The sequence below is a fragment of the Pristiophorus japonicus genome, chromosome 10, assembly GCF_044704955.1.
Source record: "Pristiophorus japonicus isolate sPriJap1 chromosome 10, sPriJap1.hap1, whole genome shotgun sequence".
Lineage (NCBI taxonomy): Eukaryota > Metazoa > Chordata > Chondrichthyes > Pristiophoridae > Pristiophorus > Pristiophorus japonicus.
Genome location: NC_091986.1, coordinates 159,280,831 through 159,297,131, shown reverse-complemented (window position 1 = coordinate 159,297,131; position 16,301 = coordinate 159,280,831). Strand labels below are relative to the sequence as shown.

The window sequence follows — 16,301 nt, the reverse complement described above, 5'->3', positions numbered from 1 at the left end:
AATTAAACAACGTGTGAAATACAACTGGCCCCTTTCAGGTATACAAACATATTCAAACTTATAAACGCCCAAGGATATTAAATTGACACTATATAAAGCATGGGTAAGACCTCATTTGGACAGTCGTGTCTAGGGTGGTTCAATGTACTTAAGAAAAGAAATAAAGACATTGAAAAAGGTACAGAGAAAGGCAACGATGAAGTATAAAATCTTAGATCAGCACATTATTAACAGAAGCTAATTGAGTTATTTTCTTCTTCTCTCAGAGGGTTGTAAATCTGTGGAATTCGCTGCCTCAGAGAGCTATGGAAGCTGGGACATTGAATAGATTTAAGACAGAGATAGACAGTTTCTTAACCAATAAGGGATTAAGGAGTTATGGGCAGGGCAGGGAAGTGAACTTGAGTCCATGATCGGATCAACCATGATCGTATTAAATGGCAGCGCAGGCTCGAGGGGCTGTATGGCCTACTCCTGCTCCTATTTCTTATGTTCTTATGAGTTAAATTTATGCTCATGGAGCTCAAGTGGAGGGAACTATTCAAGTTTCTAAAATCATGAAGGGAGTTGGCAGAGTAGTTGTGCTGAGGAATTCTGACTGTTCAATTAGAACTACTATTGATCACCACCCCTTATTTGGCACTATTTAACAACTTTGCTTGCATCTCTATGATGTCTTTATATCAAACCTGTTCCTCTTTGATCAACTTTGATTCAGGACGTTATTCATTTCATTTTTGAGTAGGTTGGTTGGCTCTATATTCACACCTCTGGATATATATCTACAACTCATCTATAATTAATAACTCTCAAACTGTACACACTATCAGAAGTATAGTGCATATATGGAAGCATACAACGATGTAAGAGTTGAGTTTAGCAAAATACTCTGATATATTTAAAGGAGCATCTCAAGTGACCATTACAGAGCCTGACTCTCCAGTGTAACACTGACTGAGATATTGGCCCTAAATTCGTAGCCCCTAAGGGGCCCTACAAGTTCCGGGTTTAGACATGTGAAGCGCATGCACCTAAACCTGGAACTTGCGATCGGTCAAGAATCCTTTTGACAGATCGCACGCATCCGGATTTAAAGGGCCTCTGCAGGCGGAGTGTTATGCTATTTGCCCAACTTCTGCCCAGGCGTAAGGCTTGCTTTTATCAGCGTAAGACTGTTAAAGCACAGAAAAAGACCTTTCTTCCAATAATTTAAACATTTAAAAACCTGTTAAATAAGGTAAGTTTATTTTTAGACCTTTTATAATATGTAAATTTATTTTTCAAAAAATGTAATTTTTGTTTTAAATAATGAATTACATTCCATTTTGATTTTAAATATGTGATTTAGAAAAAAAATATTTTAAGTGTTTGTGTGTTTCTGGAGGTATTCCCATTCATACTTCTAGTGATTCCGTACATACGGAACTTACCACAAGTATGAATAGGAATACCCCTACTTTGATTGGTTGGGCTGGCCCACATGATCCCAGGTACGTTTGTGAAACGCCTGCGTCCCTGGGATACATGTGCCGCTATGGAGGCCCGAGGCCCAGGACCGCAAGTCTCCGAACCTCCCGGACCACCAGGTAAATTCGTAGAAATTTTTCAGGTCGGTGGCATCCGTCCACGGCAAATCTCCGACTGCAATTTCTGGGCCTGTATATTATTAACATGAATATCGCATTTCTCTCTTTCCTCTAGCAAATAAATTGTTTGTTGGATTGCCACAGAACGGTTAAATTCCATTTTAAGGTTTGTTATAGGTGATCTGCAATCCCATTCAATTAACAGCAGTTTATCAAGAAGCCTTCTAAAATTTTGCCTGGAGGAAATTTAGGAATAGAAATTGAATAATATTCTGCTTTACAGCATCTTAGAACACATTCATACCTTATCAAGTCCACAGAGATATAAAACCTTCCAAAGAATGAATGAGTAAAGCATTGAGGAGAAGGAAGGAAAGAGCTTGCATAAATATAGATATGTTAATGGTCTTAATTATGCCCCTTTTTCTGTGCATCATTTTCTCCATGTTTTGTAACTGTATTTTACAGGTTGTTCCATAATTTTAAATATAATGATAGCTATATAGTTGTTAATGGATCTCTGGCACCTTTTTTGCCCCATTTTATGTGGTAGAACTGGAATGTATTGCTCTAGTTATAAAGACAGCAGCAATTTTTAGGCTTATATGTTTACCTTAACTGCCTTGTCAGTTAATAGTGAATTGCACTTTTAATTCTTTTATTTTTACTGCTATTAACATACAGGTCGACTCTGTACACAACTGCAGTTGATGACCACTGACCGTTCTGCGCGACTTATTAAAGAACTAGCGAACACTTGCTGGCCTGGTAGAGAGATGATGGTGCATTGGTCACCAAAAAACCTGGAGAGGAAGCATCCGCCAATGTCATGGTTGACTACAGTATGGAGATATCTGTATCACAACTTCCCTGAAGACCTGACTCTCTTTGAGGAATTGCCACTGATCCCTAAGATGCCTTTAGACGAAACCCAAACCACAGTCAAGCTTTTACGTCTCCGAGCTATATCTCCCATAATCATGGAATCTGAAAATGAAAGCCAACTTCCTGCGTTTTTACCAGACACCATTGAGAAACTTGGCGGAGTTGTCATTAAAGAACTAGACCCATGTTTGCAGCACCCTCTTATGAAAAAATACATCCATTCTCCTCTGCCTAGCACCGTGTTGCAGATCCTAGATAAGACAATACCACAAAAGATTTCCAGTCAGGTTATGTTACTACCTCCAACACACAAGGTTGCATTGAGATGTTTCTTAGCTAGCTTGCCAGAAGTAAATGAGCGAGACAAGAAAGTTCTTCAGGAACTGATGATCTTTAACAAAGTTGAACCATCTTCTGAGAAAAGTAGCCGAAGTTTTATAGCATTAAGAGGAAGTAAAGTCTTGCATCACACTGCAAAACTTCCACCAGACATACGAATGTCCATTCCTGTAATAAATTGCAGTGATGAAGCTTCTATTCGGCTAGTTACCTTACTGAAAATCGAACAATTAAAAAGTACAGACTGCCTAAAGATTATAATACAAGACATTGAAAAAGGCTTTTATTCTAATAAGGACGTCACAGATATTGTGAGTTGGATTCTCATCAATTTAGCTTTCCTCAAAGATGAAAATGCTTTGTTTGTAGAATGGCTGAAGTCCTTGAAATTTATTTCTACTTCTCAGGGAAGATTAATGTCAGCTAATGAACTGTTTGATCCTGAAATAGAAACATTACAGCACTTGTTCTATGCTGATGAAAAAGCATTATTTCCACCAGATAGTTTCACCTCAACTCCAGATGTCTTACATGCTCTGAGACAAATAGGCTTAAAGAATGAAGATCAGTTAACTGAAAAAGAAGTCATACAAGTAGCCAAAAGAATTGAAGTGTTGCAGAGCAGTAGCAAAGTCAAGCAAGATCTGGTCATCAGAAAAGCTAAAACATTACTTGCGATTCTTCACAGACAAAACAGTTTGTTACTTTCAACTGAAGCAAAGACAACAATGCAAAAGTTAAAGTGGGTTCCAGTTTGCAAGAAACGTCCTCTGAATTACCCTCAGTCCCTTGTTTGGAAAGGAGACGTACTAAATTTCCATAAGGCATGTGAAATGCGAGATTTATCTGATGCTGTATTGGTGGGCTCTGCAGTACCTCTTGTGGAGAACATCTCTTCTGAAGTTAGAAAATTGTTTGGTTTTTCTTCAGAACCTGACTTGAATAGGGTTTTAGGGCACTTGAAAAATGTTGTTGATTGGCATACTTCCAAGGATTTCAATAATGATGAATGGTACCAGTTTCAACATTTCTTGCTTGATATTTATGACTACATGCAGGGACATCTGGAGAAAGATAAAGAAGGGTTCAAATCATTGACGTTTCCCTGGGTGTGGACTGGCAAGGTATTTTCTGTTCCAAGACATGTAGCTATAAAACCAATTCAAGATCTTGATCTAGAGCCATACCTACATATCCTTCCGAAAACTATGGCAAAATATCACACACTGTTTACGTTCTTTGGAGCACTGGAAGAAGTAAATACTGAGCACAGCTTCAGTATTATCAAGAGTATCAAACAAAAAAGTGATGATGAAATCAGTGAACAGGAAAGTAAACAAAACCTACTTCTGGTACTGAACATCTTAAGATGGCTATATAGCAATCAGATTCCAGTTAATCTTGATACTCCGATACCTATTCATAATAGCAAAGACCCCAACAGATTGGCAATGGAACCCATTCAGAATTGTAGTTACTGTGACATCAAAGTAGATGATCTCAATGACTTGCTTGATGATTCCTTAGAACCTGTATACTTGGTACATGAGGACATTCCTATGAAAATGGCTCAAGCACTACAAGTGCCATGCCTTAGTACCAGGCTCATTAACCCAGAGAACCTGGGCTTTGAGCAATCTGGACAAAGAGAGCCACTCACAGTACGAATCAGAAACATTCTCGATGAATATCCATCAGTTGCAGACATCTTTAAGGAGCTTCTACAAAATGCAGATGATGCTGAGGGAACCGAATGTAGCTTCCTGATTGACATGCGAAGAAATGCAGATATCCGAGAAAACCTTCTCGATCCAGGTATGGCAGTGTGCCATGGGCCTGCACTATGGTCATTCAACAACTCTGATTTCACAGATGCTGACTTTGTGAACATAACCAGACTAGGTGGCTCACTCAAGAGGAGTGAGGTTGACAAAGTTGGGAAATTTGGACTTGGTTTCAACTCTGTTTACCACATCACAGACATCCCTATAATTTTGAGCCGCGAATTTATGATAATGTTTGATCCAAATATTAATCATTTGGGAAAACATATTCGTGACAAAACAAATCCTGGGATAAAGATCAATTGGAACAAACACCAGAAGAGATTAAGAAAGTTCTCCAATCAGTTCAGGCCATTTGTGAATGTTTTCGGTTGTGACTTACCACTGGTCACTGAGAAACCCTTTTGCTATTTGGGAACACTTTTTAGACTTCCTTTTAGAATGGAGGAGGAGGCATCAGTCAGTGAAATTAGTAGCGTTTTCTACAATACAGCAGATATCTATTCTCTTGTGGATGAGTTTAGCCTGTGTGGCCACAGGTTAATTCTCTTCTCTCAGAATGTAAACACCATGTTCTTAAAATATCTAAAATCAGATGAACCTGATCCTAGCTTGGCACAAACCATCATTGCCATCAAGAAAGTTGTCTGTTCGTCAAAAGCTGTGACAACACCCATGAACATCTTAAAGGAGGCTGCAAAACTGATGAAAACACTTGCTAGTACGAGACAGCTTCCTTCTGAAGCACCCAGATGTGCCTGCATAGTGCAAATTGTGGTGGATGAATTTCTTCAGGTATTCAGAAGGATTGTGGATCTTCAGTCACCACTATTCAGAGGTCCAGAAGATGAAACGACACCTTTCTTTGAGGTTTCAGCCAAGTTGGCACAGAGCAGAAAGGTAAATGAAGAGGGACCACAAAAAGTGACTGAATCCACTACTTGGCTTATATGTTCATGCATGGATACTGGGGAAGCACTGATATTTTCACTGCAAGAAAGTGGGAGAAGATTAGGACTTGTTCCTTGTGGTGCTGTTAGTGTTTTGCTATCTGAAACGGAAGGCAACAAATGGAGCATTAAGACAAATGGTAGTGCTTATGGAGAAGTGTTCTGTTATTTGCCTTTGATAATCAAAACTGGATTACCAGTGCATATCAATGGCTGCTTTGCAGTTTCCTCCAATCGAAAAGAGATCTGGAAAACAGACACAAAGGGAAAGTGGAACAATGTATTTATGAGGCATGTGATAGTCCAGGCATATTTAGAAGCACTCGCTGTGCTACGAGACATGGCTGTTAATGCAGAGCTTGTTGATTACAACTATTATACCCTGTGGCCTGATATTACCTTGGTTCATGATGACTTTGCTGTGGTGTGGCAAGGCCTTTATGAGGATATTGCCAAAGGAAGAGGAAACAAGCTGACCGAGGTGTTCTCAGATGGAACTTCCTGGGTTTCAATCAAAAGCATAAGATTTTTGGATGATGCTTTGCTTCACAGACCGGTGGTTGGGCCTCTGGCTTTCAAGATCCTCTTGCAGTTTCTCAAGAAGGCCGAGCCTCAACCGTTGTGTGCTGTGGAGCTTCCATCTTGGGTTAGAGCTGGTTTTGAAGAGGCCGGATGTAAGAATATATTACTGGAAAACACATTTTCTGAGAGGAAGTTTTTTACAGAGGCATTTTTTCCATACATTGAAGAGATTGAGGCAGAACTACGAGATCCATTGATGCTTTATGTTCTTGATGAAAAGATAGTGGAGCTTTCAGGACTTCTACGTGTTACCCATTGTGTGCCATCCTCAGGAGAGTACCAACAATTATCTGTTCCTTCAAGACTTATCCATCCAGAAGGTCGAGTTGCTAAGCTATATGAGATAAGTGACGGGCGATTCCCTTATGGAACTACACAAGACTACCTGAACCCAGTCCGTTTAGTAAAGCTAGTGCAACTTGGCATGATTAAGGATGACATTTCATGGGAGGATTTACTAGAACGTGCAGAGTCTGTGGCAGTGCTGAATCAAAGTGATCATGCAGCAGCTTGTCTCCGCAGCAGCAACATACTGAGTTTAATTGATGAGAAACTAAAGTTTCGGGATCACAGAGCCAAAGACTTTGCTGAGAAATTTCAGTCTATACCTTTCCTTCCTTTTCTCAAAAAGCCTCCTGGTTTCTCACTGCATTGGAAAGGAAACGATTTTCAGCCTGAAACCATGTTTCCAGCGAAAGAGGTTTATGCACTTGAGTACCAGGATGTAGTTTGTCTTCTGCATCCTATTTTAAATGAAAATCCTCCCAGTAAAGGTTGCGGTGCCCTATCTTCAGCCGTTAAAGATATGTTTGGGTTGTTAAAGAAGCCACCCATTCTTGTAGTGTTAGATCAGTTGAAGAAAGTAGCTACCTCCTTTGATGGTATAACTCTGTGCCAAGAGAGCATCACAAATGCTTGTTACAAATATCTTCATGAGGCCATGCTGAAGAATGAATCTGCAAAGTTACAGATCAATGAGGAACTTCAGAATTTTAATTTTGTTCTGGTTGAAAACACCTATGTTGAGGCAGCGAAGGTTGCGTTCCACCTGAATTTTGATGCAACCCCTTATCTGTACCAGCTTCCAAATAAGTACAGAAACAATTTCCGTGAATTCTTTGAAAAGCTGGGAGTGCAGTCCTCATTCACAGTTGAAGACTTTGCATCCGTCCTTCAGATTCTAAAAACTGAATGTGATCGGGACCCTCTTACCGAGAGTAATTTCCAGCTTTGCCGAAGAATCACCAGTGAAGGTGTCTGGGGTCTCATTAGGGAGAAAAATCGAGACTACTGCAAGAGAAAATATGGAACCCTTCTGTTACCAGATGGTGAAAGGTTCCTTGTTGCAGCTAAATCTCTGTGTTACAATGATTGTCCTTGGATAAGAGTGAGCGATAAGACTGTGAAATACTGCCATCCTGATATACCAAGAGAAGTAGCTGTTAAACTTGGAGCGCTACCAAAGCGTCACAAAGCTCTAGAACGCTACGCATCAAATATTTGTTTTACCACCCTTGGCAGTGAGTTTGGACAGAAAGAGAAGCTAACCAGCAGGATTAAGAGCATTCTCAATGCCTATCCTTCTGAGAAAGAAATGTTGAAGGAGCTACTTCAAAATGCAGATGATGCTAAAGCCACAGAAATCTACTTTATCTTTGACCCTAGAGATCATCCAGGAGATCGAATCTTTGATGAAAAGTGGGCACCCCTTCAAGGCCCTGCAATTTGTGTGTACAACAACCAACCATTCACAGAAGATGATATTAGAGGGATTCAGAACCTTGGAAGAGGAACAAAGGAAGGGAATCCGGGTAAGACTGGGCAATATGGAATAGGATTCAATTCTGTGTATCATATAACAGACTGCCCTGCATTTATTTCTGACAATGACGTACTCTGCATATTTGATCCCCATGCAAGGTATGCTCCAGGATCTACCAATGTTAGTCCTGGGCGCATGTTTAGAGACTTGGATTCAGACTTCAGAACCCAATTTACAGATGTACTGAACCCATTTCTAGGCAACCTTTTCAAACTTGAAAATGCTACTATGTTTAGGTTTCCAGTAAGAAATGCTGAGATGTGCAAAATATCTGAAATCTGTCAAGTTCCCGTGTCAGATCAGATGGTCCAGAATCTTTTGGACAAACTGCGTAGTGACGGCGCTGAACTTCTGATGTTTTTAAATCACATGGAGAAGATTTCCATTTGTGATATTGAAAAGACAACTGGGAATCTGAATGTTCTGTATTCTGTGAAAGCAAAAATTACGGATGGTGACAGGTTGAAACGGAAGCAGTTCCACGCATCTGTACTTGATAGTGTAAATAAAAGGAAGCAACTTAGCCAGATACCAGTTCAACAGATTACTTACACTATGGACATTGAAGATTCTGAAGGCAACCTTACAACCTGGTTAGTCTGTAACAGATCAGGTTTCTCAAATATTGAGAAAGTTTCAAAGACTGTTATATCAGCTCATAAAAATGAAGACATAACACTTTTCCCTCGAGGAGGAGTTGCTGCCTGCATCAGCCACAATTACAAAAAGCCTCATAGAGCTTTCTGCTTTCTGCCATTGTCATTGGAAACTGGATTACCTGTCCATGTAAATGGACACTTTGCTTTGGATTCAGCCAGGAGAAATTTGTGGCGGGATGACAATGGTGTCGGAGTGCGTAGTGATTGGAACAATAATCTTATGACTACGTTGATTGCTCCAGCCTATGTGGAGCTGCTGGTACAGATACGGAAGCGCTACTTTCTAGGTTCTGACCCAACAATAACAGTCTTGCAAAATACACCCAATCATGTTTTGAAGGATTCAATGAAAAAATTTATGACCTTCTTCGCAGCTAACAAACTTGACATCCAGCCAGATTGGTACTGCCTTGTGAGATCTGTCTATTGTTGCCTTCATGATGATCTCAAGCGTCTTCTACCAGTAGTCCGGATACCAAATGCAGACAGTGGCGAACTGCAGCCTGCAATTTTTATCAGCTGGGTGAATACATCTACAACTAACAGAAACAGATCATTCTTTGACAATTTGCTCCAAGATGAACTGCAGCATATGAAAAGTACAGAATACAATATAGCAGTACGTAAAACCATTGCTGAAAATGTTTACAGGCTCAAAAACCTGCTACTTGACATCGGATTTAACTTAGTCTACAGCTCTGATGAAACATCCAACATTTACCACAGTTTTCAGGAATCAGGAATTCCAGTGCACTATGTAACACCTGCTGACGTCCGAGAGTTCTTGCATTCATTTGCATCTCCTGATTCAAGCTGCCACCTTGGAAAGCTGCCATGTCGCTTACACCAGACTATTCTAAAGCTATTTCACAACTTGAAACTTCTGGTTGACTACTGCTTCAAAGATTCAGAAGAGAATGAAATTAGAGTGGAAGGGCTCCCCCTTCTCATTACTCTAGATAATGTTCTGCAAGTTTTTGATGCAAAACGGCCAAAGTTTCTGACAACGTACCATGAATTGATTCCAACCCGTAAAGAACTATTCATGAACACACTTTATATGAAATACAATAACATCCTGCTCAACTGTGGTGTTGCAAAAGTTTTTGATATCAGCAGTTTTGCTGAGCTACTATCATTTGTGCTGCCGAGAGATTACAGAACAAGATCTGTTGTAAAATGGAAAGACAATTTTGGAAGTGAATCCTGGTTGAAAAACTGCTGGCATTTCATTAGTGATGCAATTTCTGTTAAGGAAGGTGAGGCGGAGATGACACCAACATTTGAAACTACCACTGAGGTGTTAAAAGACTGGGCTTTGCTGCCTGGTACAAAATTCACCATTTCCACCAACAGGATGCTAGTACCAGAGTATGATGTTCTAGTACCTCTCAGTTTGATGCATGTCTCTATTTACCCAAATGGCCAAAATGACAAAGTTTTCAGTACACTGATGAAAGCAGGCTGTATTCAACTAGCATTCAGTAAAATTTGCGCTAAAGAGAACATTTTAGTCGCGCAGCTGGCTTTACATTTGGCAAATATTGAGCGTCCTGGTAGCATTCTGAAGGCTCTCGATTACATGATCCGAACAGCAACACTAAGGACAAACTATCTATCTGACAATGACTTTGAAGCACTTCTGATATACTTCAATAGCAACTTGAATCAACTGACAGCCCAAGATGATAGTAAGATTCTGAAGTCTCTGCCTTGCTATAGGGCGATTAATGGTAACTACATCAGTATTTTGAAATATGAGTCATGCTTTGTTCTAACAAAGAGCATTCCTCTAGCTGAAGTAGACAGATGGGCACTGTCCACTTCCTTTGCATTTCTTGCAGACAATTCCCATCTGAAGGACTTGTATGCTTTCCTCGATTGTATTCCTGTAGATGATCTTGAGGTATATTTGAAGCATTTGCTGCCAAAGTTCGATAACCTGTCCAGTGCAGCTAAGATTGAACATCTGGTGCATCTGAAGAAGAAACTTTCCAACCTGGATGAAGGCACAGCAATCAGACAGCAACTGTTCGAGAAACTTGAAGATCTTGCAATTATTCCAGACTCGTTCAACCGCCTAAAGTCTGCAAAGAATTTTTACGACAGAACAGAGAATGTTTTTGAAGTTATGCTGCCAGAAAATGCTTTCATTCCTCAAGAGTTTTTTCGGAAACTGGAACATGTTGAAAAACCTAAGAACCGTGCTGCATTCCTTACATCGTGGATAACTTTCTTTCGAAACATAGGATTGAAATACACAATCTCCCAGCAACAGTTGTTACAGTTTGCTAAGGAGGCTGGAACTCGAGCTCAAGCAGAGAATTGGTCCAAAGAAACAATACAAAGCAAGGTTGATGTCCTGTTAAATCATATATTTCATGAGAGGACAGATTTGTTTTCTGGAAACTTTCTTAAGGACCTTTCATTGATTCCATTCATCTATCCAGAACGTGCCCCAGCAGAACTCTTGAAGCTTCATCCTCAATTTCAAGAGCTAAATGGAATTCTCCCTCTAATACGTTTCAGTGGGGCTCAGGTCAATCCCAAATTCAAGCAGGCTGATGTTGTACAATTATTATGGACATCATGCCCAATCCTCCCAGAAAAGGCAACACCTTCAAGTATTAAGGAGCAAGAAGATAGCAAACTTAGTAACCAGGAACAAGTAGAGGACGTTCTGACAATGCTAAATGTCAGTCTGGACCCTTCACCAGACAAAGTCATCAGTAACTGCAAAAACATCTGTAACATTGCATCTCTGGAAGATGATATGATAAAAACAAGAGTCAAAGTCTTAAGAAGTACTTATGAATTTCTGAATGCAGAAAGAATAGACTTCCGTTTCCAACTTCGAGGTGTTGCATTTGTTATGGTTGAGGATGGTTGGAAACTACTTAAACCTGAAGAGGTTGTAATAAATCTTGAGAATGAGTCTGATTTTAAACCATACCTGTACAAATTGCCACTTGAACTTGGCACATTTCACCAATTGTTTAAACTTTTGGGTACAGAAGATATTGTTTCAACAAAACAGTACGTTGAGGTACTAGGACGTATATTTAAAATATCTGAAGGGAAACAGCTGGAGCCAAATGAAATGCGGACTGTCAAAAGGGCCGTTTCTGGACTATTTAAGAGCCTTCAAAATGAACCGCTAAAGATCAGAATTGATCTTGACAATGTTCGAGAATTAGGCCTTTACCTTCCAAGTCATGATGGGAGATTAACAAAGTCAAATATACTGGTTTTTGATGATGCACCACATTATAAGAGCCGAATGCAAGGTAATGTGGGTGTTCTCATGCTTGTGGATCTTAGCCAGTGTTACCTGGGTAAAGACCATTCTTTTCATACAAAGCTGATCATGCTACTGCCTTCAAAATTGAGACCAAGGCTACTCAGCGGAATCTTGGAAGAGATCCTGGATGAAGAAACACCAAAAATGTGTCAATTTGGAGCACTATGTTCACTACAGGGTCGTCTTCAGTTGCTGCTCTCTTCTGAACAGTTCATCGCAGGCCTCATCCGGATTATGAAGCATGAAAATGACAATGCCTATCTGGCGAATGAAGAAAAAGCCAATCGACTCTGCAGGGCCTTGCGTGAGGGTTTGAAAGTTTCTTGTTTTGAGAAACTGCAGACAAGCCTTCGAGTAAAAGGATTTAGCCCAATCCCTCACAGTAAGAGTGAAACATTAGCATTCCTGAAGAGATACGGAAATGCAGTGATACACCTGTACATTCAGCATGCAGAGAGCAAGGATATTAATTTTCTTTTAGCCCTAGCGATGACCCTTAAAACTGCTACTGACAACTTGATTTTAGATACCTCCTACCTAATAGCCATGCTTGGCTGCAACGATATCTATAGGATCAATGAAAAACTGGACAATTTAGGAGTTAAGTATGATTCTTCTACTGAGCGTTCAAAACTTGAACTGCCTCTGCCAGGTACACCTATACCAGCTGAAATCCATTACCTACTCCTTATGGATCCAATGAATGTATTCTACCCAGGAGAATATGTTGGATATCTTGTCGATGCAGAAGGTGGTGATATATATGGGTCATACCAACCAACCTATACTTACGCCATTATTGTACAAGAAGTAGAAAGGGAAGGCGATGAGCATGCTAGCTTTCTGGGAAAGTATTTCCAAATTGATATTGGCTACAGTGAGTATAAAATTGTAAGTTCTCTTGATCTGTACAAATTTTCGAGACCCGATGAAAGTTCCCAAGGAAGAGATAGTACTCCCACCACTCCTACAAGTCCCACAGAATGCCTTTCGCCAGGCCCCAGGACATTTCCTCCCCATTTTCCTGGAAGGGAAAGCCACAGAGCATCTGCTTCAAAGCACCAGTCTCCAAAGAAGATTAAGCTACATTGTTTGCCTGAAATTCTTCGAGAGGTCACAGTAGTGTTAGAGCAGGCCTGGCGGCTTCCTGAGCCTGAAAGGAAAAAGATTATACGGCGGTTGTACCTTAAATGGCATCCTGATAAAAATGCAGAGAATCTAGAGATAGCAACAGAAGTCTTCAAGCATTTGCAAAATGAAATCAACAGGCTGGAGAAACAAGGTATAGGAGGTTCTGATTTTAGCACTGACAGAGCATCAAGAAGAACCTATTCCTCTTCATCTGCTCGGTTCCAATCAGAAAAATTTTCATTTCAGAGATTTTATACTTCATGGAATCAGGAAGCAACAAGCCATAAATCCGACAGACAGCATTTTAAAGGGAGGTTTGCTTCAGCTTCAGGGTCATCACATTCTTCTCGATTCTTTGTACCGCCAACCTTCAAAACTGTGGGCAATCCTATAGAGGCACGCAGGTGGCTCAGACAAGCTCGGGCAAACTTCTCTGCAGCTAGAAACGACCTGCATAAAAATGCCAATGAGTGGGTGTGTTTCAAGTGCTACTTAGCGGCAAAGCTCGCTTTGATAGCAGCTGAATATGCAGTTAAAGGAAAGTCTGACAAAGATATCAAACCGACTGCACTTGCACAGAAAGTGGAGGAATACAGCCAAAGTCTGGTTGGACTTGCAACTGATGTAAATACTCTGGAAGCATATGGTGTAGATGGATTGAGGACCCGGTATCCAGATCTCCTCCCTTTCCCCCTGATTCCAAATGATAAATTCACGACTGAAGTTGCAATGAGAGTGATGGAATGCACTGCTCGGATCATCATAAAACTTGAAAACTTCATTCAGCAAAAACTACAAGATCGTACTTAGTGAGATTAGCAAATACATGAACACTAATCAGGAAAATAGTTAAATGTAATCACATTTCTATCTGCTCCCAACAATTAAAGCAAACAAAAGCATTTTGTTAACTGGGATAAAAGATCGACAGAAACATCTTTTCCTTCTTTAACCTTAGCACTTACAAATGTTCATTTAGCCTAGTTAAATTATTTTTGTTTAATAAAATAAAAGTAGTAACATTTGAAAGCAAAACTCAGACACAGATCTCCAGCCAGAAATATGTAATTCCAGTAATATAAATGGACATCTTACGGTTGATTGTGTGGTATGAGTAAAGCAATACACTGCATTTCCTCTACAGCACAGCAGTCATTGCAGTGATTCTGAGCCGAATATGTTTTTGAAATGGAGAAAATACTTTTTCTTTTACATATGCACCAAACAATACTAGTTAGTTAGTTTGCTTTCTGCAAGCTGTACATATGAAGCTGCTGTAAGAAAAGAAATTGCAAAAGATTGCTTTTATCATGCAAAGTATCTCAAAGAATTAGATTATCTGATAAGTCACCGTGATACAGAACTGTCCTCCCTATGGCTTTAATGCAGGAGATTGTTTTCCACAACCGGTTGAAAGCTCCACATAAATATAATTTCATTAAGGTCAAAATGTTCGATTATAAGCCATACATAAAGAAGATCCTAAATAAATTAAGTCTGATTCAGTAAAAGAAAACTTTTTTGGTACAGAGCTATATCAACTTAGCACTCTGACCATTTACCTGCGATTGCCATCTGCTCAGACTAATAAATGATTTCAGTGATTTAACTCCCAACTAGTTTCTATGACTATTGCATTATTCCTGTGCACTATGGCATTTGAGTAAAATCTTTCTTTTTGGAAACCTGCACATATGTACAATTTGATTTACAGACATACTTTTCAAGTAATTGTTATTTGTCATCAGAGAGAGGTTCTTCATAAAAGTCAATATTTCCACTTTAAATTTTGATTTTAATAAAATAAATACATGTCCCAATGCAATTGGCAAAGCATGATTGAAATAAGCCTTTTCATGCATTGTATGATTGTAACAGTAGTGAAATCTTGTGATGTTTGATGTATCTTCCATCAGCTGGAGCATTGCGGTCCAGGGAAAAGCTGAAACATGTATTGCTGCTGGAATTGAGCTACTGTTCCCGATATAAATACGGGCGAGCTTACTTTCCATAGTTTTAATGCCTTAAATACATGTAACAGGTTATAGTTACTTGCACTAGATTAATCCAAGAGCTTAACCATGCTCCTTTGGTGGGGGGTGGGGGGAGGGGGGGAGGGGTGGTGGTGAAGGGAAAAGGATTTAAGATTTAATTTTCTGTAATGCTTGCAGTTGAACTCCCAATGGCTGTTATTATGCAAACAAGTTTTTGCCAAATATATACAATAGAAATCTTGACACTACACACTCGACACATTCTATAAGTATTCACTAATACTTGTTGGGTTCAAACATTGGACTATAACAATATGTTTCACACCATAGTTTTACAGAGTTAATGAAATGTTAACAAACCTGTTTAAAACCTGAAAATTCTATTAAACTGTAATGAAAACAAAAATTCATTTTATACGTGCATCATCGTGCAATATTTTTGTTCTTCAAAATATTTGAGTACTTCCTGACCTTAATAGTCCAAAAACACTTTGTTCACTAAATCAACAATGAGGCCTAATGGACAGATATATTTTTGACTACTTTGCATGACATTTTCATAGTCAGTTTCTGCCATTCATTATGCAGATGAGGTGTGTTTTAATGTATTTTCAGTTTTAATTTTATATTACTGTATTTTATGTGTGAACAAATGGTAGAGGTGCTGGTCTGCAGAATACTTTTATATTTTTAATGCGTTATGTGTACTTTGTTTACTACATATTTCTAGGATTTATTGAAGAGATGGGTTAACTTGGTTGTCATTATTGTGTTCATACTGAATGTGATAATAGGATCTGCTTTATATTTTTTTAGTTTTATATATGAATTAGCAATTTTATTTGGCATCCTAGTTCATTGACTTGAAATACATTTCAGTACTGGAAACGATTAGAACTATTTATGGGGCCAATTTTAACCCTACTCGCTCAACAGAAACCTGGCGGGTGGGCAGTTAAAATCGCCCTGGCTCTTACTGTCCAAAAGCCACTATGATCGCAACATCTGCAATTTTAACCTGCTCTCCTGAGCAGGCAGCAAGGACACACGCTCGGAGCCAACGGGGTCCTTTATATATGCATGTTGCGCCCCAATTAATTGAGACCCAACTGTAATTTTAGCTCAGACCTGAGCGGTGAATCCACCTGGAGTTAACATCAGTGATAATATCATGTTGTTTGTGTTCTTTTTTTCAACTTTGAGTACTGTTCCAGCATTTTTTTTAAAAGATGATTAGCATTTTTTTCTGCTGAAAGCAATAGCTTCTT

At 39.4% G+C, this 16,301-nt stretch overlaps 1 protein-coding gene across 2 annotated transcripts in view; it reads left to right on the top strand.

Moving 5' to 3' along the window:
- Positions 1-15,113, top strand: part of sacs (sacsin molecular chaperone) — a 205,859-nt gene extending 190,746 nt beyond the window's left edge. For both annotated transcript variants that reach the window (XM_070892203.1, XM_070892204.1), the window contains one exon: positions 2,271-15,113. In XM_070892203.1, coding sequence (XP_070748304.1) covers positions 2,271-13,849 — 11,579 coding nt within the window. In that variant the 3' untranslated portion in view covers positions 13,850-15,113. The remainder of the gene's footprint in view (positions 1-2,270) is intronic.
- Positions 15,114-16,301: the final 1,188 nt, after the last annotated feature.